The 25,619-nt window shown below is 34.2% G+C and overlaps 1 protein-coding gene across 1 annotated transcript in view; it reads right to left on the reverse strand.

Annotated features, from left to right (window-relative positions):
- Positions 1-5,033: 5,033 nt before the first annotated feature.
- Positions 5,034-25,619, reverse strand: part of LOC123537118 (alpha-1,6-mannosyl-glycoprotein 4-beta-N-acetylglucosaminyltransferase-like) — a 33,759-nt gene continuing 13,173 nt past the window's right edge. The window contains exons 2-5 of the mRNA XM_053528448.1: positions 12,041-12,090; positions 10,759-10,936; positions 9,108-9,360; positions 5,034-8,486 (exon numbers count right to left, since the gene is read on the reverse strand). Coding sequence (XP_053384423.1) covers positions 7,415-8,486; positions 9,108-9,360; positions 10,759-10,936; positions 12,041-12,090 — 1,553 coding nt within the window. The 3' untranslated portion in view covers positions 5,034-7,414. The remainder of the gene's footprint in view (positions 8,487-9,107; positions 9,361-10,758; positions 10,937-12,040; positions 12,091-25,619) is intronic.

Genomic DNA, 25,619 nt, shown 5'->3' on the forward strand with positions numbered 1-25,619 from the left:
AGCAGTTTGATTTGTAATTCTTATTTTTCAGGTTCCGTTGATAATTTGTTACTTATATACTGAAACTAAGATCTAAAATTGTTCAAATTTCAGTAGAAAAATGTGGTTCCTTGAATTTAATTGATGTTACCATGGAAACGAAGCCCGTGACCTATGTATCTAAATGTAAAATTCAAAAGCGTTGACACTGGTCTATTTAAGAAACACAGTTTCGGCTTTTTATTTTCATTTCAACAATATCCGTGAGAATAATAGCAGCATGCTGAACGATTTTTCCATGAAAAATGCCAGACGAGGGGTACTGCCGTATGTATTCTAAGCTGTGAAATTTGTTTGAATCAATGCAAATAACAAGAAAATATAACTTACGTTAGAAATAATATGTTTTAAAGCTACATTAACTAGAATGATAATCTTATTCAATAATTATTTATAAGAAATTACGACAAAAAGCAAGATATAAGCTATTTTAAACATCTCTGTTGCCATGGTTACTGTAAACGTTAAGAAAAATAGGGTACCATGTAAAGTGCTTGGTATTTTGCTTATAATATTTCCCAAATATTCTATGTTGGTCATTAACAGAATGACACTTAAGCCGTCGAAAACCCCTATTTTTATACATAGTTGTTTAAAAATGAGAGAAAATGCGTTACCATGGAAACACGAGCCCCGCGACATATACATTTAAAGCTTATATTAGAAAGCGTACGTGCATATTAGTAAAATTATCAATTATGCAGACTTCTACGGATATCAATGAAACTAAAATACACTGAAAAGTGTTAAATATCCGTATTTTCCTTCTTCTTTCAATATGAAATACCTTTAGAGGGTCATGTTCTTCAAACCTGGATAAAAATTGAATTTGAAGGGACAGAGACAAACAAAATTGATATTGTAGCAGGTAAAACTTCATATTACACGAAATACAAACAAACGCTGCGGTTCAACTAATTTGAATTTACCCTTGTAACAAGGTAACCTACCTCCTTAACAATAGTTTGATGTTTCTTTTATCAAAATTAATGCTGTAATGAACTCTCTGCAAACGTTTTAGATAGTGGCCATCACACTGAATTTTGTCTCCTCTTGAGCGTGAGGAAATACCATAAATTATACAAAATTTACAAAAAACGGCACGGTAAAAGTTGTTTAAAATTTGCAACACAGTGTGAAACATGGTCAACTTTAAGAATTTACCAAGCAAATGCCATTTTTTAAACATTACTATTAGGGGTTCAATACCTTAAGTGGACATGAGAATATTGCCAGGAGTTTCATGTTTGGTAATTATCTTTTGAGTTAGGGTACCTGGTTAGAACTTTAGTCAAACTAATTTGACTTGATCCTCGGAATATTGAGATAAGCTTTTCATATGCGCAATATCTCCAATCCATTAGGTTGCCCGACAGAAATATAAAACAACCATTAATGTGAGCGTCAAATTATTTGGACTAGTTTGAATGTTTTTTCGCGTGTTTGCATTTGCAGGGGACATCAATCATTATACATTGAAAATGCAGTTTGTTTTGAACATAATCACTAACAATTGTGATATTACTTTTTTTTTTCTTCTCTGCCCTTCAATACTTCAAAGGAAAAGACCCTCAATACTTCAAAGAAAAATGTTTTTCAAGCTGATACTCACTTTTGCTCTTCCATTTCGCTATTTCTTTGGTTTCTTTCCTTTTTATCAATTGTGGTATTTTTCTGGCAGTCCCACATGAATTTGATCGTTGTCCAATTATAATATACAGACAACAAATCTCGTACATGCGATACGCCAGATTTTTCAACATCTGGACAGCGTTGTTAGTGAACGTCATTTTTCGTAGTTTTACGTGATTATTCCCAATGTTGAGCTTTAGCTGCTGTAATTTCTACTCAGCTCCAATTCATTTACAATACTTGTTATCACTACCAACTTATTCCAAAGATTATTGCCTGTTAACTAGTATATTTTTCCTAATTTAATTTTACACAATTTCATTCATGCAGGCCGCCATTTTCATGCGTCTGCTCACTTTGATGAAACAAAACCACTACCATACAGTTAAACTTGTATTGACAGTAGCAAATATGGACGGTCGGCGGGTAAAACGAAAATAAAAGTACTGAAAATGACTTTTATTTTTATTTCGTTTTGTCAAAAAACAGGGTCGGCGCTCCCGTTAACTAGAAAATTAAAATATGCTGGCCTAAATTACAAGCTAGGTGCGTTTAAACTTCGGAATTTCCACCTTTTTCCTACTGATTTCGACCCAGCGCAAAAAAATACGCCAGGTGCGGGCGGTCAAAAAAAATTAAAATATTTTTTTTTTCATTTCCCGTCAAATTGGTGCGGGAAATCCGACGAACAGGTAATCAATTTGGTGTGGCCGTAGTTGTGCATAGAGATTTTTTTAAAATGCTCTTTAATTTCCTAAATTATGGTCCAGTGTTGTTTTGCTTTATATGTCAACGAAGTCTAGGTGAAAGCATGAATCACATTTGTGATAGCTCTAGTAAAGTATTTCACTAGTCAAGGAATGTGACCTGTTGAGCTAAAATTTATGTTATACATGAAAGGGAAATATAGTTATTTTTGCTCAAAACAATAACAAATACATATCTCATAGATCTACTTGTAAAACATGTCAAATGGAGTAATGTTTACTACATAAAAGCGTAAAGGTATTTTAAAAACAAGCACGCTATTCACCCATAAGTGACATTTTAGACTAAGTGGCCACACATACATCCATAACCATTGTCTGGTCGGTATAAGTTCTGGCCGCAGAATGTTTCCTGTTCCTATGTTTTGGCAGGCTTGGTCTCACACATTGTGTGGTGCTTTATTCGTTCTTTGTGGGTTATGTGTCTGTGAGCTTTGATGTAATGGCACCCTGATGGTAATGACGCGAATTTTTGTTTCAGTCAGTTTTTGTAGCGTTCAAGAATAATTGCTCGTTTTTTTTTTTGCACAACTACATTGGACCTCACGTTGTCTTGCTGCTTGCTGTTTAAGGGCAGTTGTTTGTTCAAGAGCAGTTTTTATTATTTATGTAAAATGTTATACTTCTTAAGCAAATACTTTGCATCCAAACAGCGAACGATCTGGCAATAACAGAATCAAGCAATTATGCGTGAAAAATTGCCCAATGAATTTTATTTATTCGGTAACAGGTAAAAAAAATGAAATTTGATATTCTACATCAATTTCCGTACATTAAATGGGTGTTACAGGTAAGCAAAATCATGAAAATTGCACAAGTAAGAAATTATCGGCAATAATTTCTAACTTCTTTAACTGTCAATTGGCATAACAAGAAAATGCGTTTCGGTAATATTTGGTACCATTCGTCTTAATGAAACGGAAACGGGCAATGTCACTTATTTTACATTCTTAAAGTAGTGTGGTTCATCTGCAAAAGTAATTAAGGACGGACAATTATTCTTCATTGTTCAGTTTTACAAATTTGGTTACATGCAGCAAGGTATATTGATAATTGCATAATTGACAGATTCATGGTACAGCGCCCTTTTTTTTTGATAAAACAACTACTCTTCAGAGTTTATCAAATCATATTTTTTTTTGTAGCCAGGATTCGGCGTGCGGAAATGAAAATCATTTTATGAATTAATTGCAAACGGTGAGAAAATTTATAGCAAAGCCGGCAACGTTACTATCTTTCTGAAATTAAAACAGGATAATTTAAATATCTGACATGTGAAATAATCCAAAAATGTCTTAGAATTAATTTGAAATGCGTGGATCTCTATAATCATGGGCAAATATCTCAAAAAATAAGCGCACGGGTCAATACATATTTCAATTCACCATATTATATGCCATGTGTTTATTTACGACTGTGTGAAGCTTTATTGAAATCTACATTTTAGAAAGGATTCTGTTCGCGAAAATATTATCAAAATTGTGTTTTTTCCGATAGATTCTCGTTATGAGACTTGTGTGAGATCAAAAGTTTTCAAATCAGTCTAGCCAAATCATAGAGCACACGACCCTAATTGCCGAATTTTCTCAGTATATTCTGAAGTTTTGAAAAATCAAAGTTTTTAATCAAATTCTACATTGTAGAAAAAATTTAATCCAAACGTGAAAACTAATTTAACTAATATCTAGGCTTGTTAAATGCCAATTTCAAACAACGACGTGTATTTATGGGAGTGTCTGATGGGCACCGTTGGGCTAGATTTCGGAGATAAATACATCAAGTTGTCTGTATCAGATATCAAAGAGTCTACATCAGTTTATAGTTCTATGTGGTATTTACGTCGTACTCAACACAATTTATTGAAAAAGTATACATTAAAAAAAAAATAACTTGCACAAATATATACTTATACTTTCAATAGAGCTACATACATATCAATGTTATCGCACCTTCGAATGAAATTATCATTTAAACTTGCATTATGATACTTGAGAAACACTCATCCCTGGGACCTCCCTCAGCATTCACTCACTCTCGGGTGTTGATTCAACTGTCACTTTCCTTTATGAATACAGATCGCAGCTTTCATTGGTAAATACTTGACCGTTAGGCATTCACGATGAGTGCAGCTAGAAAAATGTCTGTGAATATAGCCCTTTGATTTTCATTAAATACTTATCAGATTTCATAGCAGTGGTGTCCGTGGATGAGCGGTTAAGGTCGTTTGACCCCCACCATTGTAGGCTAGAAACCCCGATTGTCTTGTGCATAGAAGTCTTTCATTCTTACAAAGGAAAGTCGGTGGTTCAACCCAGGTACTCGCCAGTACCTTACAATTGCCAATCGGGGCACCTGGATCTTCACTGGAAAATTGCTATGTGACCTGCAACTGTATCAATGTCGCGTTAGACAGTACGTGCTATTTCAACCAAAGCCGACCAAGCATTTTACATAGAAACTATTTCAAAACTCACATATTACAATAATGAAATGCAAAAATAAACGTGCGTTCACTAAAGATATAAAAATAAAATACAGAATGCACAAACTCAATTTTCAGCAATAATTTTATAATCAACAAGCACAAAGATGCAGAAAGTTATTATGATTTATTCTTGAAAATACACTGAATCTTAAAACGTACAAAAAGCTGTAGTGGAGATTCAAACTAGTTTTGGTAACACTTTATGCCTGCTTTCTAGGGAATCAAGAATTTGCGTAACATAGTCCTTCTCATGAAAAGATATTCCACGCAATTTCAATGTGAGGGCGTTTTTCACTTGAATCGTGTGCTTAATGGCTCTTCTCAATTTGAATAAATATTTGACTCACAATTTTTCCTACACTAGCAGTTTTGTATGTTAAAATGACCATAGCCATCATTCTACGATTTCATATGTATATGAAACACTAAATTTCGCGCTATCGCTTGGACATGCATTTTTTGTATGTTAAAATGACCATAGCCATCATTCTACGATTTCATATGTATATGAAACACTAAATTTCGCGCTATCGCTTGGACACGCATTTTTTTTCGAGATACCTGTTTACATGAAGATTTCACATTTTGCGCAAACCAATTTTAGACTGATTTGGCATACTTTAAGAACTGAACTTATATGGCGTTTACAAATATTAGAAACTTATTGCTCTACTGCTATGTTTTGCTAATATTGTTTTGAATAAGTATAAATATGATAAAATCAGAAATACTATTAAAGCGTTTATGGATATTCCTTGATTAATGCATATAAAAAGATTGAGAATACATCTTATAGCTAAAATATCTACGTTTATCTTGCAGTAAAATGTAAAGGAAGATCCTTGGATTCATAGAACGCAACTAAGCAAAAGTAACTGCAGACACGGTTTGGCTGAGGGTGTTCACGAGAGGTAATAAAATATGCAACACCTCTCACGCCCCAATCAACCGCTTAATAGGAATCCTATTATCCATAAGCAATGGAAAGACAACATGATCCAAAGGGACCAGAAAATGTAACATCACCGAGTCCGATTACGGGGTTACTTTTTACAGCCGGTTCATAGCCCATAAATCCTGTGATAGTCGATAGTATTAAAGGAAGATCAATAAACTCGGTTAGCTGGAACTACGCATGGCTCGAACAAATTTTGCAGAGTTCGACCGAACGAATCTGGACTGTATATCAGCAGCAGACTGGAACCATTTTGCTTATTGTATATGAAAGTAGTAAAATTTGGAGCTTTGTTTGGGTCATATTTCTTATCTGTACATCTGATAAAAGAAGAATAAGACAAAACTCTCGCACTTAGCCATTAACTTCTCAATACAGAATGTATATTTTAATCGTGTTAATTAGTTTTTGAATAAAAAATAACAAAGTTATCTTGAAGAAAAAAAAGAGAATGTTCTTGGTTTACCCTGAAAACAAAATCTGACATTCAAGTTCCGAAATAAATGCAGTGGCAATGATTCAGCTCTGAATACAACGTCAAACCTGCAGGTGCACAACTTTAATACTGTGAAGTGCCAACAACCCATTTCGCTAAAGCCAATGCGTATTATTTTGCTCTTACTGATGGAATCTTATGTTTGATATTTAGGTACACTTATTCCTTCCTAACAAAAGTTTCATCAACTGTTTTGTTACTTTAGGATATATTTTTCCGGAAACGCCTAAACAGAGTTCCAGCTATGCCTGCGGCCTGGCAAAATTAGTAAGATGTTTTTCCATCAACAGGTGATGGGCAAGTGATACAAAGTCAACTACTCTAACTAATGTGCAATAAAAGGTCTCCAGGTAGTCACTTTTCGAACTTGTGAGCATTTTATACTTCTTAGCGGAGTATTTTTCATAAAAGTGATTATTTTTTGTACCATGATGACACCTAACTACTTGTTTTACTGAACAGTGTGTTCTAAAAGAATGTGAAAGGAGTATAAAGTAGGGTATCTTTAAAGTAGTAAAACTTTGAGGGAATATCCTCACCAGTAGGGGCCATATTTTTAACAGTTCAAACCATTTTTAGCTAAACAGACTCAATGAAACCGAGTACGCTATCATTTTTGCTTGGTTGTTTCCTATACTTCCAAACGATCTTCTTACAGGTTTTATCTAACGAATTCATCTAATTTTATAATGGAAAGTACGCTATGCTTTTGTAATGAGGAGGCATACGTACGCCCCTGAAATGCTGTTATAACACGCATGTATCGCAATATGCTTATTTCAGTGTTACAGATGCTCATTTTCTGTATTTCAGAATGTTGTTAAAGAAACCGACATAAAATATAATAAAGAACTAAAACAACGTTGATCGAGTGCAATGTTAGCATACATATAGTTACAGAAATACAAGATCTGTCAATTCCTCACTCCTGTAAACAACCTTCTGACTTTGTAGGAATGAACCTTTCACCAGATCAAATAGTAATAACGTAGTAGAACCAAGTACTGATAGGTCAGCATAACTCTGACTGGTTCAAGAATTCACGTGTTTGCAGGTTTGATTTGTCGTCCTTTTATCTTGACCTTAGCATCAGCGTCTTTTTGTACGTTCACCGGACGTTGTCGGTTTATTTCCTTCTGCATATCTGGTGTCTGAACGGTGATTTCATATATTATCATCCAAGACTTCTGTGATTTGGTGACTATTATATCTAAACACTTGACAAATAGCAACGGCTGATTGAATTTTGTTAAAAATATCCCGTTTTTAAAATTTCCTAAAATTATGTCGTCTTCACATGTGTTGCCCTCTGAATGGTGGCCAGCTTTAACTTTTGCACTTTCTAGCCGGTCTGACTTTTTACTCGGGTGACCCGTTTTTATTTCTAAAAGAGTAATGTTTATTGGTAAATCGAACAATATCCGATAATAATCACTAGCATTTGGCGATTTGGCCCAATAGTAACCGCCCAGCCGAACAGCATACGGCCTGAGAGCAGTAAATGAGGCATATGTTTCCATTGATGTCAACACACGTGCACGTGGATTTACAAATTTATTTCTTTTGAAATTAATCGATAAATCTCCTGGTTCTTTTTTCTTTGTCAGATTTGGAAATATATAATTTTGACCTCGTGCGATCGGTCGCTTAGGGGCATCTTTAAAATTTTTGTCTGTCAATTTTTGTATTTTACCTTTTAGAGACGAAGCTACTCCAAAATGTTGAAACAAAGATTTTGGACTTTTGAAGTCTTTAATTTGTGTTTTTATACGTTTTAAGTCATTAATCAACAAATCACATGGCTTCTCGTCCTTAAAAAGTAAAAAATAATCCTTCATAGTGCACATATCACTGGAACGAAAAAGCTTTCCAATAAATCCCAAAGTACTGAATTCAAGAAGAAACCATGTTTGTTTTGATTTGTTAGTATTTGCTATAAACGGTCTAATTTCATTAATGTATCCTTTAGCTGCAGTAATGTCATCTTCAATATGCATGTAATATTCGGATAGCTTTTCACAATACGCAAACAAGTACGCGTAATCTATGTTTTGTTTGGTTCTCCAATGAACGCGCACAGGTGTATCGTTGTAATTTCTTTTTGTAATAGTTCTGAAAAAAGAAAGAACGTTCAGACATGATTAGATACAGTGCATCCGGAGTGGAAAGGCTTATCATACAGTAATCAAGTCAAACTGGGAAGTTTCGTGATTGCATATGCATCTACCTTCTAGAATTTGCAAAAATGACAGTCATACCCTAAATTTCTCAATAGCTTAGTTTAACTAACAAATAATGAAATGACACAGGGAAAAGATATGCAGCTTGTTTTGAACTAAAACTTCAGACAATTATGAGGATCATTACTTTGTATATATCCTTCTATATTTGTGTAAACTTGTGTTACACACTTTATAACAACTACTACATGCTGAAATGTTATTTATGCATCCTTTGCAATAGTTCTGATCTTAGCATTGTAAGTACTGAATCGCAGTGGAACGAGTAGTCAAAACTTGTAAAGAAAATAGTGAGATTGATTTATGCAATCACAGTGATGATGAAGATGACGATGGTGATGATGATCATGGTCATGATTCATATACTTCGTTTAATTACTCTAATCAAAAACAAATGCTTGACTGTCGTTAAATCATTATAACGATTCACACACAAAAAACAACATCAAAACAGTATGAGGAAGTTTATAAGCCTTTCAACAGATATACTAACTTAAAGTCTGGATAAATGCTTGGATCTGGCTGTATAATTTGAATAAGCCCTGTAGAAACGCTCTCCGCAAACTGTGTATCAATCATTGACAACGTCATGTTCACCCACGTGCTGTTATGCGATCCAAGAAATATAACAATGACGCACTCGTTTCTGTTTTCATCTGTCATCTGTGATATAAACGACTCGAGAGCTTTTGGAAGGTAAAAGACGCCCTCTCGTGGTACCGTACTTAGTCCTAAGGTTAGGAATCCTGTAATGCACAAAGTTATTCTTTTCAAAAGTAAGACACGATATTGATATGATATTCTTTACTTGTAATAAGCCATTTATGGCCCATGAACAAAGCATCAATATACAAACTACAGAAAACACTGGTAATACAGCGAGTCACATTATGCAATATATAAAATACAACACAAATCTAGCCGCGATGCATTAGTGGGAGAGACCATATAAAAATTATATATTAACGTATTTGTGATCAGACATCGCATATTATTTCGTTAATTTTGGAACAATAAATCTTGGCATTTCATACAATTAATTTTTTCCGGTATTATTGGAATTAAATGTTAGAGAACACATTTCTTCTTTCAAAAGCCTTATCAACATATGTTGATAATTTTCTTACTTCATATTCATTTGTAGCATTCATCAACTCAGTAAATTTCACATAATTTGGCAAATGCCAGAAATATATTTTTAATGTATTGTTTCCTTAAATCTAAATAAAGTGAGGATTCTGAGATAAAATGATAGTCGTCTTCTAAGGAATCACATATTGTACATAATGGTGTTCTTTGAAGTCTGGACGACTCATCTAAACTTGCTTGCCAATCTTGTACAAAGTTGTCTTATAATTGAAAGAAAAATGTTTTCATCTCCAACACCTTGATTAATCCACACTTTATAGAACCCCAGTTTTGATAATAAGAATTTTATTTCGGTAACCCAGTTTGGTCTGTTTGGATAAACATCTGAATCTGTAATTAACATATTATATGCTATACAATTTTTATATATTTTTTGTGTCAGGACTAGAGCAAATTTTCAACCAATATCTAAATATAGATAAAAAAGACGTCTAAACATAAATAAAATTCTTCCAGTTTCTCCATATACAAATGTATTCTGAGTGCATAGTTTCACAACTAGAGTGCGTTTACAAATATTCACGTTCTATTTTCAAGCCTTTATTAAAGCCCCACACTTTTGAGGAATAGTTCAAGATTGGTGCTATTAATTAATCAGATAGTTCTAACAAGAGTTTTAGTGCGAAAGGGGTATATCTATATATGTATTTATTAAGCTGAAATATTGCCTTAAGAGCTTGTCCCGATAGCATGGCTGTATTTATAATTCGATTCATTCGATTATAATACAACTGTTTTCTATATCCTTTTATAATACAATTGTTTTCTATATCCTTTTATATACAATCCAGTCATCATGATTGATGTTTATTTCGATCTTTTTCTCCAGTTCACGTTTCTAGTTTACCGACATGGATGGATGGCCATGTCAATACTGACACAAAAGTATTTTCTGACAAACCCGCTCACTGTACTGATGTGCACAATATTTGAAAATTTTGATACTGAAATCCTAAGTACATATATCAAATAGCTGAAACTTTGAATATCATTACCTCTTTTGTTTCGTTGATATCCCCGTAGTAGGCGTACATGGCTAGAACAGGTACTTTGGAAAGTATTACTTTTCTTAGTCACAGCGGCCCTGGTAAGCTTCAAGAAAAGGTCTTCCGGATTGCTGCCATTGAAAGCTTTTGTGACGAAAGTTGCGGCCGTTGTATACTCTTGAAAATACTGAATATATACAATGTAGACATAAGTAACATACAGTTATGTATACATGAACAGATATAACATGTATACACACGAGACAACTATTGATTTATACAATATTATAGAAATGAGAACGAATGCATTTATGAGATATGTATAAATAAGTAAGAACGAATGCAAATATACAGCGTTCAGGATAAGTAAAATCAAATGCATATACACGGAATGTATAGATAAGTAAGAACGAGTGTAAACATACGATATGTAGAACTTATTTATATCTACGATATGTATGGACTGACAGATTATATGAAATGGCTGAAAACTGAAACCTTAGGTTCCACAGCAGATCACACGTGCAAATTGATACTGACATATCTGGCCTTTATCAATATATACAAATACATTAACGATAATGAAATATGCGGCAAAAATATTGAGTTTTGTCAACAGAGATTACTTTGTAACACAGTTCGATAACATTCTCTATGGACAGTCCTTCAAACAAAAATTATTCAAACACTTTACAAAAAACAAATTTGCTTTATTCTATAAACTTTTTTATATATCTAACGGGTTCTTCTTTAATATTTGTCTAATCAATACAAAATATCTATTGTATTTATAAAGCATATTGTATAGTCCGCATGGCACTGAATGGGAAGTCAACGGAAGTCGAATAAAGTTAACGAGAGAACCACTATTAAAGAAACTGAAATAAAATGATATTTCTAACTGATCAGTATTTGTAGCTACTATATATAGGCAGAAAATCAATCAATTAAATTGTTCACTAACTTACCAGAACAGTGTTCTTAAGAACCACGCAAATTAAATCATGATATATTTTATTCATATAACATTCTATAGATATGTATAGATGTATTTGACACCTGTTTATTTCTCTAGACGTAAGGTCCATCGCTATTTTTACAAGCATTGAACATTTTCGGGAAGGGAAACAAATATGCAAATAAAATTGCTATTTTACAAATTCACAATTTATCTTTCTTTTTAAAGAAACGGCAAAACCCCATGTTTAAAATTAATAACATGAACAAACACTTTATAACTGATTTCATTATTGTCCCATTTGTAACAATATAAACATGTTTTGTTGAATACCTGTCTTCCAATTGATTTACTTCTGTATCTGCGTTTTTGAAAGCTAACACCTGTAAAATACAAACATATAATTAATAAAGCGATACTCAAGTATTTTTATAGACTTAGACCCAGCGTTTACCTAAATAAATTACCCAGCCAGCGACAGGGAACACAAAGAGGGTATTTTATTGAACTAACTGGGCTACCAAGGTTCAAATGAACAAATGTTTTTCTAATGTCTATGTATTCTATTTCATAAAATACACTTCGTATGTGTATTATTAGTTACACTGCTTGTTGGTGACAGGATACGGGATATACGCTGTCGAGGAAATCCATATCAGACTCGATATCAGCTTCGCTCTCGCCTGATATGGATTTCCTCGACAGCGTATATCCCGTATCCTGTCACCAACAAGCTGTGTAACGATTTTATCTTGCCGACTATCCTTTACTTACATGCTATAATCTAATATTTTGTAAATTAACAAAGTGACAGCTATTTTTTATAATCAAAATTCATATCTGAAATGTACTAGCAGGCCGATATGGAATATATCCTGTCTCCACGTGATGTCCATTGACCAACAGAAATGCAAGAAACTTGGAGGAGGCAAGATAATACCAAATAAACAACACAAAAAAAACCCTGACATTTATAGAACTATACAATTAAAGTGACACCTAATGCATGTTTAAAGTAAAATATATCGTGTGATATTTTCATATTTGATTGATCCTGCATTTTACGTTTGCTTTTGAAATGTTTTTATAAAGTAATCCCCGTTTTATGTACATTGATCTTGAATAAAAACAAGAGCTGTCTCCATAGGATGACACATGCCCCCGATGGCACTTTGAATGAATAGTTATGGCCGATGTTAGAGTTTAGGACCTTTGACCTACGGTCTGGGTCTTGCGCGCGACACGTCGTCTTACTGTGCCACACATTCGTGCGTAGTTATTATAAAATCCATGCATGAATGACAAAGATATGGACCGGACATGCCCATCAATGCACTATCTTAAAAAATGACCTTTAACGTCTAAGTGTGACCTTGACCTTTGAGCTACGGACCTGGGTCTTGCGTGCGACACGTCGTCCTACTGTGGTTCACATTCATGCCAAGTTATTTGGAAATCCATCCATGGATGACAAAGATATGGACCGGACACGCCCATCAATGCACTATCCTTTAACATCTAAGTCTGACCTTGACCTTTGAGCTACGGACCTGGGTCTTGCGCACGACACGTCGTCTTACTGTGGTACACATTCATGCCAAGTTATTTGAAAATCCATCCATGGATGACAAAGATATGGACCGGGCTTGCCCATCAATGCACTATCCTTTAACATCTAAGTGTGACCTTGACCTTTGAGCTATGGACCTGGGTCTTGCACGCGACACGTCGTCTTACTGTGGTACACATTCACGCCAAGTTATTTGAAAATCCATCCATCGATGACAAAGATATGGACCGGACACGCCCATCAATGCACTATCCTTTAACGTCTAAGTGTGACCTTGACCTTTGAGCTACGGACCTGGGTCTTGCGCATGACACGTCGTCTTACTGTGGTACACATTCATGCCAAGTTATTTGAAAATCCATCCATCGATGACAAAGATATGGACCGGACACGAAAATTGCGGACAGACTGACAGACGGTTCAAAAACTATATGCCTCCCTTCGGGGGCATAAAAATACAAAATTCAGTCTATGGAAAAAAAGATACAAATCAATTGTATCTACACACTGCCACTTCTTGACCGAAAACGAAAAAAGCTAAAACAAATTATGTAACATGGATTTAGACAGTTCATCTCTATTTTGATAATTATGACACATAAGAAAACACTGATAAACATAATAATTTTATATAAGTGTAAGTATTTTGGTATGCATAATATGTCTGATAATTTCGTTTGAACATTAATTTAGCTCTTTAACTGTATTATGTTATTAAAATTGGTTAGGATTTAAATTAATTTACGTCCGTCAATTTAGCATGTCAGAGAAATTTAGTTTATACATGTAATGTACATATTACATACACACCTCTTATTTAGAGAGATTTCTCTATAAAGTTCATTCTTATGATTGTATGGTAAGTCTGCCGAGTTACCGTGTAAACAGTTAAGCAAGAGCCATGATCAACAATTAGGTTAAGTTCGCCGTCTTGTCGTTGAAAACGCCTGACTGGGCAATATCGATTTTTTATCTGGTTGAAATTTTCCAATAGAAACGAAGAAGGAAAAAAGTTTTGATTTCATTACAATGAACGCACAATATCTATTATCCTATAGAAGTGTTCGTCATTCTTTTCTCTTTACAAAGATATAAAAAATATTTATCTAAAATGAAAAATTAATGCTTCCATTGGCGATTAAAAAACACCACTATCAGTCTCCTTTTACGGCATACAGTTACTGAATAAAATAAGTAAAAACCTGTGATACATATCTTATTCTTTCCTCTGTAGTCACTTTATTCATCTTTTGAGAATATTTATTATCCTATTGAAGTATTTTACAGACGATAAATTTTTCATATATCTTTTTGTTTTGAAATTATTTTAATGTCTTCTGGCTTCCCTGGACGTTTAAAAGTTGATGATTTTTGTAAAAATTCTTCATCTGCTCATGTTCGTGGTATTTCCTAACGCGCGCGGAAACATACGAACTCTACCGAAGGTAAGGTGCCGGTGACACAGAAAGAGCTGTTTGTTACCACAGAATATTAGTGATGCAATATAAAGAAAGAAAGAAAGAAAGAAAGAAGAAATTGAATTAAAAAATGTACTGTTTGTTTTACACATTAGAAAAGAAGTCAGAGTATGTAAATTATCTTTAATTTTTAATGATAATTTAAATTAATCTCATTTAACGACACAGGTTTTGTGTGATTGGAGCGGTTAAGTAATCCATTAACCAGGTGTGCATTTTGGAAAATACGTTTTAATATTGTGGATAATTATAGAAGTGACAATGACAATACAATACAATATTTTATTTAAGTCTCACTTTTAATGACATTACATATACATCCATTGTCATAAAATATTCATGAAAACCATTTCTAAAAGAAATATGAGAGACTATTTATTTTAAAACATACATGGATAAAAATTAAAACATAAAATATTTATGTATTACATAGTTCTGTAAGATTAGTATTCAAGGTTATACTTTCCTAGAACCTGATTGATGACCATATCATATAAAATGCTTAAATGGTTTTATATGACCTACACAAAAAAATAATCAACTATCAGTATCTGAATACTTTCTACTCTACTTGCAACACCTATCAAACCTTAACATGACCAAAATTTATTTGATAAATAGCCAGTTAACCCTTGTATAGTACACCAAATTTGTTCTATCTATACAGTAATTATGCATGCTTCCTAATTTATAGCTAAATAAGGTCGCTTTGCCCTAAACCCAGCAGAATGTAAATGAAAAACCAATACATGTATAAACAGTATATACGAGGAATCTTTCAAAATATATGCCATACTTAATTTACCCATCATACAAAACTTTTTTACTATGATAAAACAATTAAGTAAAGTAAGAACTGACTTTTAAGATCGGTCGTAGAAATCTAGCGGTGTGCCGTATCCATGGAAACGGCTACAGAAGCTGGTAATCGCGGAAACTCAGAAAACTTTCTTTTGTCATATTTCAAAAGATAGTTGTATTAGAAACTTGATTTTTTCCATATTTTCATTAAGTTATGAATACCTATTGTTTGCAGTGATTATATTCTAAATATCTTATTTAATTTCTTAATTGTCGTCAGCACGTGCAGTTTTAGTAATAAGCACGTGCATTCAATTGTAAACTAACAATGTGTCTTTTTTAATCAGAAAATGTTTTCTGGACTTAATTACAACTATTGCTGATTTTTGGCTTGAAAATGTTGTATAATACGCATGCAATTAAAATTCTAAAACATTTGATACGTCAGTTTAACAGCATTTTGTATAATAATGCAGCGGATTGCATTCCATATAGGCTATTAATTCGCTTCCTTTTTCAATAAATATGGGCAAGGAAGTTAATTAATAATGCGTTAAGTATCGGCTTGGAATATTTAATAGATATTATATGAAAAACAACAAAGTTTATTTAATTAATTGTTGGAAAACATGTGGATAAATTGTTTTTGTGACATTGCCTTTTGTTAGCTGTCAGTATGTATAGATACGCTTAACATATTATAACGCAAGCATAAAATTGTTCCCCTTTTCGTTGATATTTTTACTATAACTGTTACGAAATCAAGTATTTCAGATTTGATACTTCTATTTCTTTAATAACTAATAATATTACTGGACTTTTCTCCATAATTCAGCGGAACCATTATGGGAGTAAACTAGGCCTAGAGTAAAGGCTTCCAGTGTGTGTAGAGCGGTTCTACCAAAGTGATGCTAATGTACATATAGAAAGAATGTACGATGAAATTTGCGAAAAATAATAATGTTTTGCGTATTTCTTATTTTCGGGGTGGGGCAGTTATTGTTACTCTGTTGAAATCTGAGATTTCAACACCATCGATATGTTATCAAGTACTATATATTTTATATATAGACCGGATGGAAAAATATAAGGAAAGTACGATGTTTTTGAAAGAGTGTCTGTATTTCTTTCATGCATATTTGTAGTACCAATATACATCCTCTGCATGCGGTTACAAAGAAAAATTACATATGTTAAAGTGACAGTTTGCAATGTTATCTTTATACATTTTCATTCCGGCTCCGTTGCTTCAATTAGTCATATTTCTAGTTATTTTATATACAAAACACTTTACAGTTCATTGACAAATTGAGAAACAAAATGAAATCCAAATGATCGTTTTACTATGATGACTTACATTCTAAACATTGAAAAACATACACATACCATAATCTCGTTTTAAAAAGCAAACAGAACGTAAGTATAGGACTATGTTTAAGGACGAATTTCAAATGTTTATGAATAATGCGGATGGCCAAACCCCTGATCCCCCCACCCCCACGCACTACCACTTACTCAAATTGAGCAACTTGAATAAATCCTAGACGTCTCTGTGCTAGGATTTATTCTTTATTGCAATTTTGTACGACTGTTCCGGTACTTATCAATATGCACACTATATTAGAATCAATTTGCTTATAGGGAAAATACCGAAATGGTACAAGGTTACATTCTTCATTTGTTTCATATAAACAATTAAATCTTGAGACCTCATTTTCAGTGCTTTACAGCGTTTCAATGATATAAAAAACACATATATAGCCATTAAATATGACATGTCTTCTCACCAAAAATGAAAAAATATATATTGAGATGTTAGGTTACATATATTAAAGAAACATTATCTGTCTGAAAAACATCACCATCTGAAAATACTCCCATGAAATTTGTCATTTAGCGATAACCCGTAGACATGGAAATTCACAGTGAAAGTGATCTAGATCTTTTCTCAATACAATAAGCAATACAGCTAAGCCAAAGCTATAACTGTCACATCCTTATCTGACTCGTATACAAGATCTCATCAACAACATGGAACTACATTTTGAATTGCAAAAACAGATCATCTAACATCATCTTACATGCTTGGCGAACTTCTCTTTTCGTAACACTTGGGTTCATTGTCCCTGCCAAATGCTAAATAAGAAGTTGTTAATGCTAAATGTCAATAGCTTAATGTTAATGTCACATACTTAATGCTAAATGTTACATACAAAATACTAAATGCCGTATACAAAACGCTGAATGTCATAAAAACTCTACATGCAGTCACAGGTAAACAGTGCAGCAATTACAAGGCAATGGTTGAAGACTCGGCAGAACCAAGCTCCTCAGTCGTCTTTCTCACATATTCACTGTCTGTTATGGAAATTCTGATCAACAATAAAGCTCCGCACTAGCCAGGAGAATGCAGAGCCTGAGTATAACCTGCAAAGTAGCACTTCAGTGGATTACATCCATTGTGGACTTGCAGGCAATGAAGGGGCAGACCAACTGGCTAAGCTAGAAGCTCAGTCAGAACAACCAACAAAACCTGTGAGTTACAAGAAGAAAGTCACCATCATCAAGACACTAACGAGACCAAGGATAGAAAAAGATGCTTTTCATCTCCTTGAACAAGTGATGTTGGTCAGGCTTCGCTCGGGGCACATCAAGCTCAGTGCTCACATGTACAAGAAATACAGACTGGCACCATCACCAACTTGTTCATGTGGTGAGGAAGATCAGACTGCGGAGCATATACTTCGGAGATGTAAAAAGGCATGACTATGAGCGAGCTGCGACTTGGCCGATAGATACCTCAATGTACCAGAAACTGTATGGGGGCATTGAGGATCTGCGGCAAACCAGAAGTTTCGTCAAGGCTACTGGTCTGACAATGTAGTTGCGAACGAGAAAAAGAAGATAAAAACAAATTCTTTTTGTCAAATGATAAATGGTTATTCTCAAATTATCAATCTTCTTGATCTTTATCTCTTCAACTAATGAATGTAACTTTTACTCATTTGGAAAAAAATGTGCTGCCTGTCTAATTTAAAGCAATAACGTTGTAGATGTTACAGAGACATGGAATCGAAACATTTTGCTGTAAAATGTTTATCATATAATAGACTAAGATATGTAACAGAGAAAAAAGTTATGTAACGAAGGGCAATGATTATATAACTGATATATTCAGCACTTTATTTTAATGGAAACTTAGCAGTGAGCATTTTGAAATTTGTTGTTTTATCAAAATAGCATTTATCATTGACAATTACCGTTCGAAAGCCAATATTTGATGTTAAGCAGTTCGTAAATAGCATTTTTCATTTTGCATTAACATTTTTGCTGTTACCATTGCGCATTGACCTTCCATAGGCATATCGCATTTGGTATGTTGCATTTTATATAAAGTATTTGGCATTTTCCATTAAGTGATTGGCATTTAGCATTAAGTAATTTGGGTTTAGCATAAAGTTATTGGCATTTTGAATTAAATAATTGTCATTTAACATTTGGCTATATTCATGGCGCACTGGCCTTCAATACATATCAAATGCCATATGCCATATCCTTTGTGCTAAGTGCCTATAATTATTGCCAAATGACAAATACTACTCGTCAAATGCTTTAACTTTGTGAGTTAATAATCTGTACCCCTTACACTAATGAATGTTACTTTTAATCACGTGAAAAAGATATGTTCTATCAGCCTGATTTGAAGCAATAACATGTTCTTAGTGTTATGAGATGACATGATCGACACTTTTCACTCTAAAATATTAAGAAATATTTTAATAGAGACAAAGTTATGTTACAAAGGCCAATGACTATTTACAGGATGCATTTATACACTGATATATTCAGCTTATTATCTGAATAAGTACCTAGCAATACGCATTTGGCATTTACTGTTTCGTATTTGCAATTAACAATTATCATTTATTGTTTGACAATTACAAATGTACCATTTCATAGGCAATATTTGACATTAGGCATATAGCAAATAGCATTTTGCAATAACTGTTTGTCATTTAGCATTTGGCAATTAACATGGCACACCGGCTTTCCATAGCCTTCCATAGTACTTAATAAATGTCATTTCGTTTTCAAATCATTTTGCATAAGGTGTTTGGCATTTAGCATTGTTATCTGATATTTAGAACTGACAAATAACATGGCGCACCAGGTTTACATATAAGCATGTACGTTAGCATCACATTGGTAAACCCATTTTACACACACTGGAAGTCTTTACTCTTCATTGTCTTGGCCCAGTTAACTCCCATTATTGTACTAAATTATGGAGAGAAGTCCGGTTATATGATTAATTATTAAAGTGATAGAAGTATGAAATCTAAAATACTTGAATTCGTAACAGTAATAATAAAAATATCAACAAAAATAAGAACAATTTTATGCATGCATTATATGTTAAGCGTATCTGTTACAATACTGACAGGTAACAATGTCACAAAAAACAACATAATTTATTCACATGTTTTCCAACAATTAATTTGATAATCATTTTTTTTCATATTATATATTTTAAATATTCCAAGCCGAGATTCAACGAGTTTTTCCCTAACTTCATTGTCTATGTGTATTGAAAAAGGAAGCGAATGAATTAACAAATAATCAAGGCCTTCGCGTTGTTTATCGTCTAATTTACCACGGTTCAGAGTTCAGATGCGTAGGAATTGAACCACGAGGGCGTTAGCCCGAGTGGTTAAATACTGAAGCATCTAAACGATGAACCGTGGTAAATTAGACGATAAATCACAAGAAGGCCTTGATTGTTTTCATTCTGACATGGACGTTGATATATTTCAATAAATATTATGCTGGAATTCATTTACGCGAGGAGTAATGTATCGGACGTCAGGCGGCTACATGACGTCAAAATTAACGTCATAATGCACTCTTACTGGTGCGCGTCAACCGTTGTTTATCGCAGGATATATTGCGTTTGATTTTCTTCTTTGTTTAACTGGAAATCAATTCGAGCCATGTTAGAATAACGTATATGGTATGCAATTGCAATCCGCTGCATTGATATATGAAATGGTGTTAAACTGACGTATCAAAATTTTTAGAATTTTAATTGCATGCATATTGTACAATATTTTTAAGCCAAAAATCAGCCATAGTTGTAATTAAGTCCAGAAAACATTTTCTGATTAAAAAAGGTACCCAGTTGGTTCACAACTGAATGCACGTGCCAATAACTAAAATTGCACGTGCTGGCGACAATTAAGAAACTTAATTAGATATTTAGAATATAATCAAGCAAACAATAGGTATTCATAACTGAATAAAAATATGAAAAAATCAAGTTTCTAATACCATTGCTTTTTGAAATATAAGAAAAGAAAGTTTTTTAGTTTCCGCGATTATCAGCTTCTGTAGCCGTTTCCATGGTTACAGCACACCGCTAGATTTCTACGACCGATCTTAAAACCTCCATTTGTTGCCGAACTGTTTTCTTATATAGGTGAAAAAGTTTTGTATGTTGGGTAAATTAAAATCCTTACGGAGGGCCCGTACACACGAAAGCTTCTTCAGATAGTAGTCTTTTAACTACAATGACCTAGACCTAAGACAGCAACAACAAAGAGTGAATTATTTCCTCTAATATAATTTAATAATAAAATTCAGATTTTTCAAAAAGCAACATTGAGCCAATCTTCATTCTATAAAGTGTTTAACTCACTAAGGAAATTTAAAATTTCCATTATAAAAAGATAAAAGGTAGTAACTATTATCTACAAAGACTTGCTACTGTTAAAAATTTACATTTTAAAAACCATCTCCAGTAAAAAATGACAATTTATAATTACATTTGATGTTTTGTGTCGGAGGAACTAATGGAATAATATTTATAATTTTCCCACTTTTCGTAAGAAAATGCCACAGGGAAGGATGCTGACGTATAATGTGAATGAATAAAATGATTATATTTTATAAGACATAATACACTTTGATTGTATGGTTAGTCTGCCGAGTTACCGTGTATACAGTTAACCAAGAGTCGCGGCGGATATTCCCATTTCCAGTTACAACAAGTAAGCGAATCTTTTTCTTGCATGCCATACTCAGCAAATGATAGTAAAATCTAAATCAAACAAATGTCTTTCTTACAACACTTTTTTTTCTTACATTAGTATATTATTAAAAGAGCGGGAACTTAACGTCCTTAAACAGAAAGTGTGCCTTAAAAGACAAAAACAATGCAATAGTTCCAGTTTTGTTTTACAATCTACAATGAATGTATTTTTCTTTAAATCACGTCTTTCGAATCAAGAAATATAAGGAACAAAGAGGGGCAATGTATTTGATTTTTATCCAGTTTTACGTAAAAAATAATAATTACTACACGTCACTTGCTGCACGAGAGTCATCTTAAACCCCGGGATGTAAGATGAAATTTTCCAGCACCAGTGAAAGAACCGGAAATCCTTCTCCGATATGCAAGAAAAATTCTTCGAACCGTCCTGTATAAGGTTCCAAAACGTAAACTTAAAAGCTTTATCTAATGAATTTTCAAGAAAAACAGTAAACATTTTACTTGCGTTTATCATAATATAAGTTTTATAAATTTAGCTACTTTACTTTCTCCGACCATCAGCTCCGCAATGATAATGTATTTTTTTTCCCTCTCTCCGCTTTTTGTATTATTCTACTATAGAAAATTTCCGGGATAGTACCTAATAAATATATACGTATATGCATTTTGATATTGTGATTAGCGTTTCCGGTCATTTGAAGTTGCCAGGTAAACGTCACGTCCGTTGTTCATATTTGCATGTGATATGAATTATCCCCATGAAGGTATTAGTCGAAATGTTGATGTGACAAAATACTATTAACAAAACTTATATACATGTTATTGTTGAAATACCTACATTGGTTGAGACACCTAATTATTTTATGAAAAAGTGTGAATAATGTATGAACTGTCTAACATTTAATATATGGAATTGTAGCCTGGAGTAGTCTAGTTAGGTGGCAGAAAAATAAAGGAAGTTCTTCTTAAATGAAAGTAGGGTCTAAGAGTTTTGTTCATATTATACTTTTTCTTCTTTATCTCAAAACAGAAATTCACAACATGGCGAAGTGCTTGAACTTGTAGAGATAGAACCTAAATTTTTTAAAGCTATAGAGACACTAAATAAAGTCTAAAAATTTTGAGTATGTACTAATACATACTTGCAATAACTTCTATATAGATAAGTAATGTTTCCTAAAAGACAATCTTCTAGATGATATTGATGCTTTTCTATTGTTAATAAACTTGTTACATTGTTTCAGGTGAGTTAAAATATGCAGCTGCATTGCAGAACACCTTAAATACTGAAACACAAGTTCAGATTGAAGGAAGTAACTTACTATATTATATTGTACTTTAGGTTGAAGCAATTTGCTTGGTTATGTTTGGTAAAAATGGTATTCTCCTTAAAACTTAAGTGGCTCGTTTTAATGCGATTTATGGCGAGAAGCATTATGGTGGGACGTTTTGGCACTGCCGAAAGCGTTAAATAATTGATAGTTCTTATCTCGTGTTCAGCCTTGTTCGGGTATCGTTTACATTCAGGTCAAAAGTCATCGTGTTAATGAAAACATTTGCCCTGGCTATTTCACCTGAACACCATAGCCTGGAAGTCATTTTATTGATTATTGTAGAAATATAAAGTGGATACATCTACCTACACATCCATATTTGGTACCTAGGAAGTAGGTATTTGAACAAGGGTCAAAACATAACATACATACATACATGTATGATCTACAAGAACATATAACTAACTACACGTGCCTGTACGCATGTAGATCTCGAACTGGGTCGAAAAACTTCCCAAAACTTAAACACAGTTATTCTTTTTTATGTTTTTTTTTTTAAACGCAAACACTATCTTGCCATCTTTTATGTCCGTCTAGGGCTACTCATTGTACGCCTATAAATGGTAAGCTAAAATTTTGACTAACGCAACCCCAAATTTCCAGTTAGTAACTCGCAATTTCGAGATAATAAATCGATATTTCGAGAAACTAAATCGAGATTTCAAGTTACGCATCGAAACTACACTACAAGTGAATATGTTCATAAGTAATAATACGCACCTGGCACAAATGCTCTACCATATGCAGAAAATATTTCCATTTGTTTTATTTTTTTGTTGGATTTAACGTCGCACCGACAGCATTATAGGTCATATAGCGACTTTCCAGCTTTTATGGTGGAGGAAGACCCCAGTTGCTCCTCCGTGCATTATTTCATCACGAGCGGGCACCTGGGTAGAACCACGGACCTTCCGTAAGCCAGCTGGATGGCTTCCTTACATGAAGAATTCAACGCCCCGAGTGAGGATCGAACCCACATGTGGCAACGTTAAATGTCGCAACGCCGCTAAATGTCGCAACCACCGTTAAATGTCACAAGGTTGACGTTAAATGTCGCAACCACCGCTAAATGTCGCACCTTTAGCGTTAAATGTCGCAAAAATTTGCCCACCGTTATATGTCGCAACAGCAACGCTAAATGTCGCACTTCCTATTTGACACTATGACTATCAGTTCCTTGTATATATTTACTTTCTTGAGGGAAGAAAAAATTCAGGTTTATTTAATACAAATAATTATCTTAATGATAAGTGCTGTTACGTATAGCAACAAAAGGGCCTTGGCGTTAGATCGCTCACCTGAGTTCTACTCTTTGCTTGAACAGTCACGCAAGAAAAATATTTGTGAATTATTTTGTAATAGGGCCAATGTTTTAGGACAGAAATATTCTGAGGTTACTTCTAACTAAATACGATTTGGTAATAGTGTTGTATGTTTGTGGGGGTTGGGTATGGGTGGGGAACGGGGTGAATAACGACACAGAAATTTTTGAAGGGGGGTTGGGGGGGGGGGTAGTGGGAGGTATGTGTGGGTAGGCGGAAAAGTAGGATAATGAGGGGAATGGGACTAAACCAAACAATTTTAAGAGACTAAAAGTACAATGATATCAAAATTCCCGCTTTACCTGAAAGAATGTACAGAGGGCCACATAGGATCTGTCGCCGCCACTGAAGCTTGATAGTTGCCTTATGACTTTAAATGTAAACCTCGCGTAGTTGAACGTCCTGTTGTGTAACAGGCCTGGATTGTTGCCCGAGCCGATCCCCACACCCCAAACCCAGCCTTGTTGGCTTTCTAGTGACTTATACTCGTCAAAGTTGCACCCAACTATTTTGGAAATAATATTTTCTCAAAATGTAGACCCAAAAACGCCCAAGAGGCGGACATTTTATACTTATATTTCAAAATTCCCCAGGGGGAAGAACTCTTGACCCCTTAAAAGGGGGGGGGGGGGGCGGGGGAGTACCCCTCCAGTACCTTAAAATTAAGAAATAAAATGCACCAGAGGTAACCATTTTATACCTGTTTTTCAAACTTTCCCGGGGAGAGACCCTGAGCCCTCGAAAATGACAGGGATAGCCCCTCCCATACACCGAAATTTTGAATAAAAATGCAATAAAAGTAAAGCATTCCATACTAGTATTTCAAAATTGTCAATGGGAAAAGACCCTAACCACTTAAAATAAGGGGAGTGCCCCTGTAGTGCGTGCCTAAAAAATAGACAAAAATGCACCACAGGTCAACATTTCATACCTGTATATAAAAAACTTTCCCATAAATACGGACAGAGGAATCCCGTACCTACCGCACGTTGCCGCTGACGCTTTTGTTTTATAAACTGGCGCCCACCGCCCCCCCCCCCCCACCTCCCCATCCTCTATCAACAATTTCTGGCCCCCGGCCTGTTGTGTAACGAAATTCAGGTCGACTAAAGACATGCGATACAACGCGCGACAATACGGAGCGCGAGCTTAATGTCTCATCAGCTAGACAGGACTCAATAGAATTACATAGTTCAGACCTGAAATAAATCTAGTACTGTGGCGAGTACCACGTTAGTGCTGAAATCTTTAGATGTGAAATATATAACGTATGTATGGTACGGAACCACTGAAAAGCAAACGTGCAGATTAGAGTGAAAAGTCAATTCAGCCCTTCCCAAATCAAGCATGCATTACCC

This window comes from Mercenaria mercenaria, chromosome 17 (genome assembly GCF_021730395.1).
Source record: "Mercenaria mercenaria strain notata chromosome 17, MADL_Memer_1, whole genome shotgun sequence".
In the NCBI taxonomy this organism is placed as follows: domain Eukaryota; kingdom Metazoa; phylum Mollusca; class Bivalvia; order Venerida; family Veneridae; genus Mercenaria; species Mercenaria mercenaria.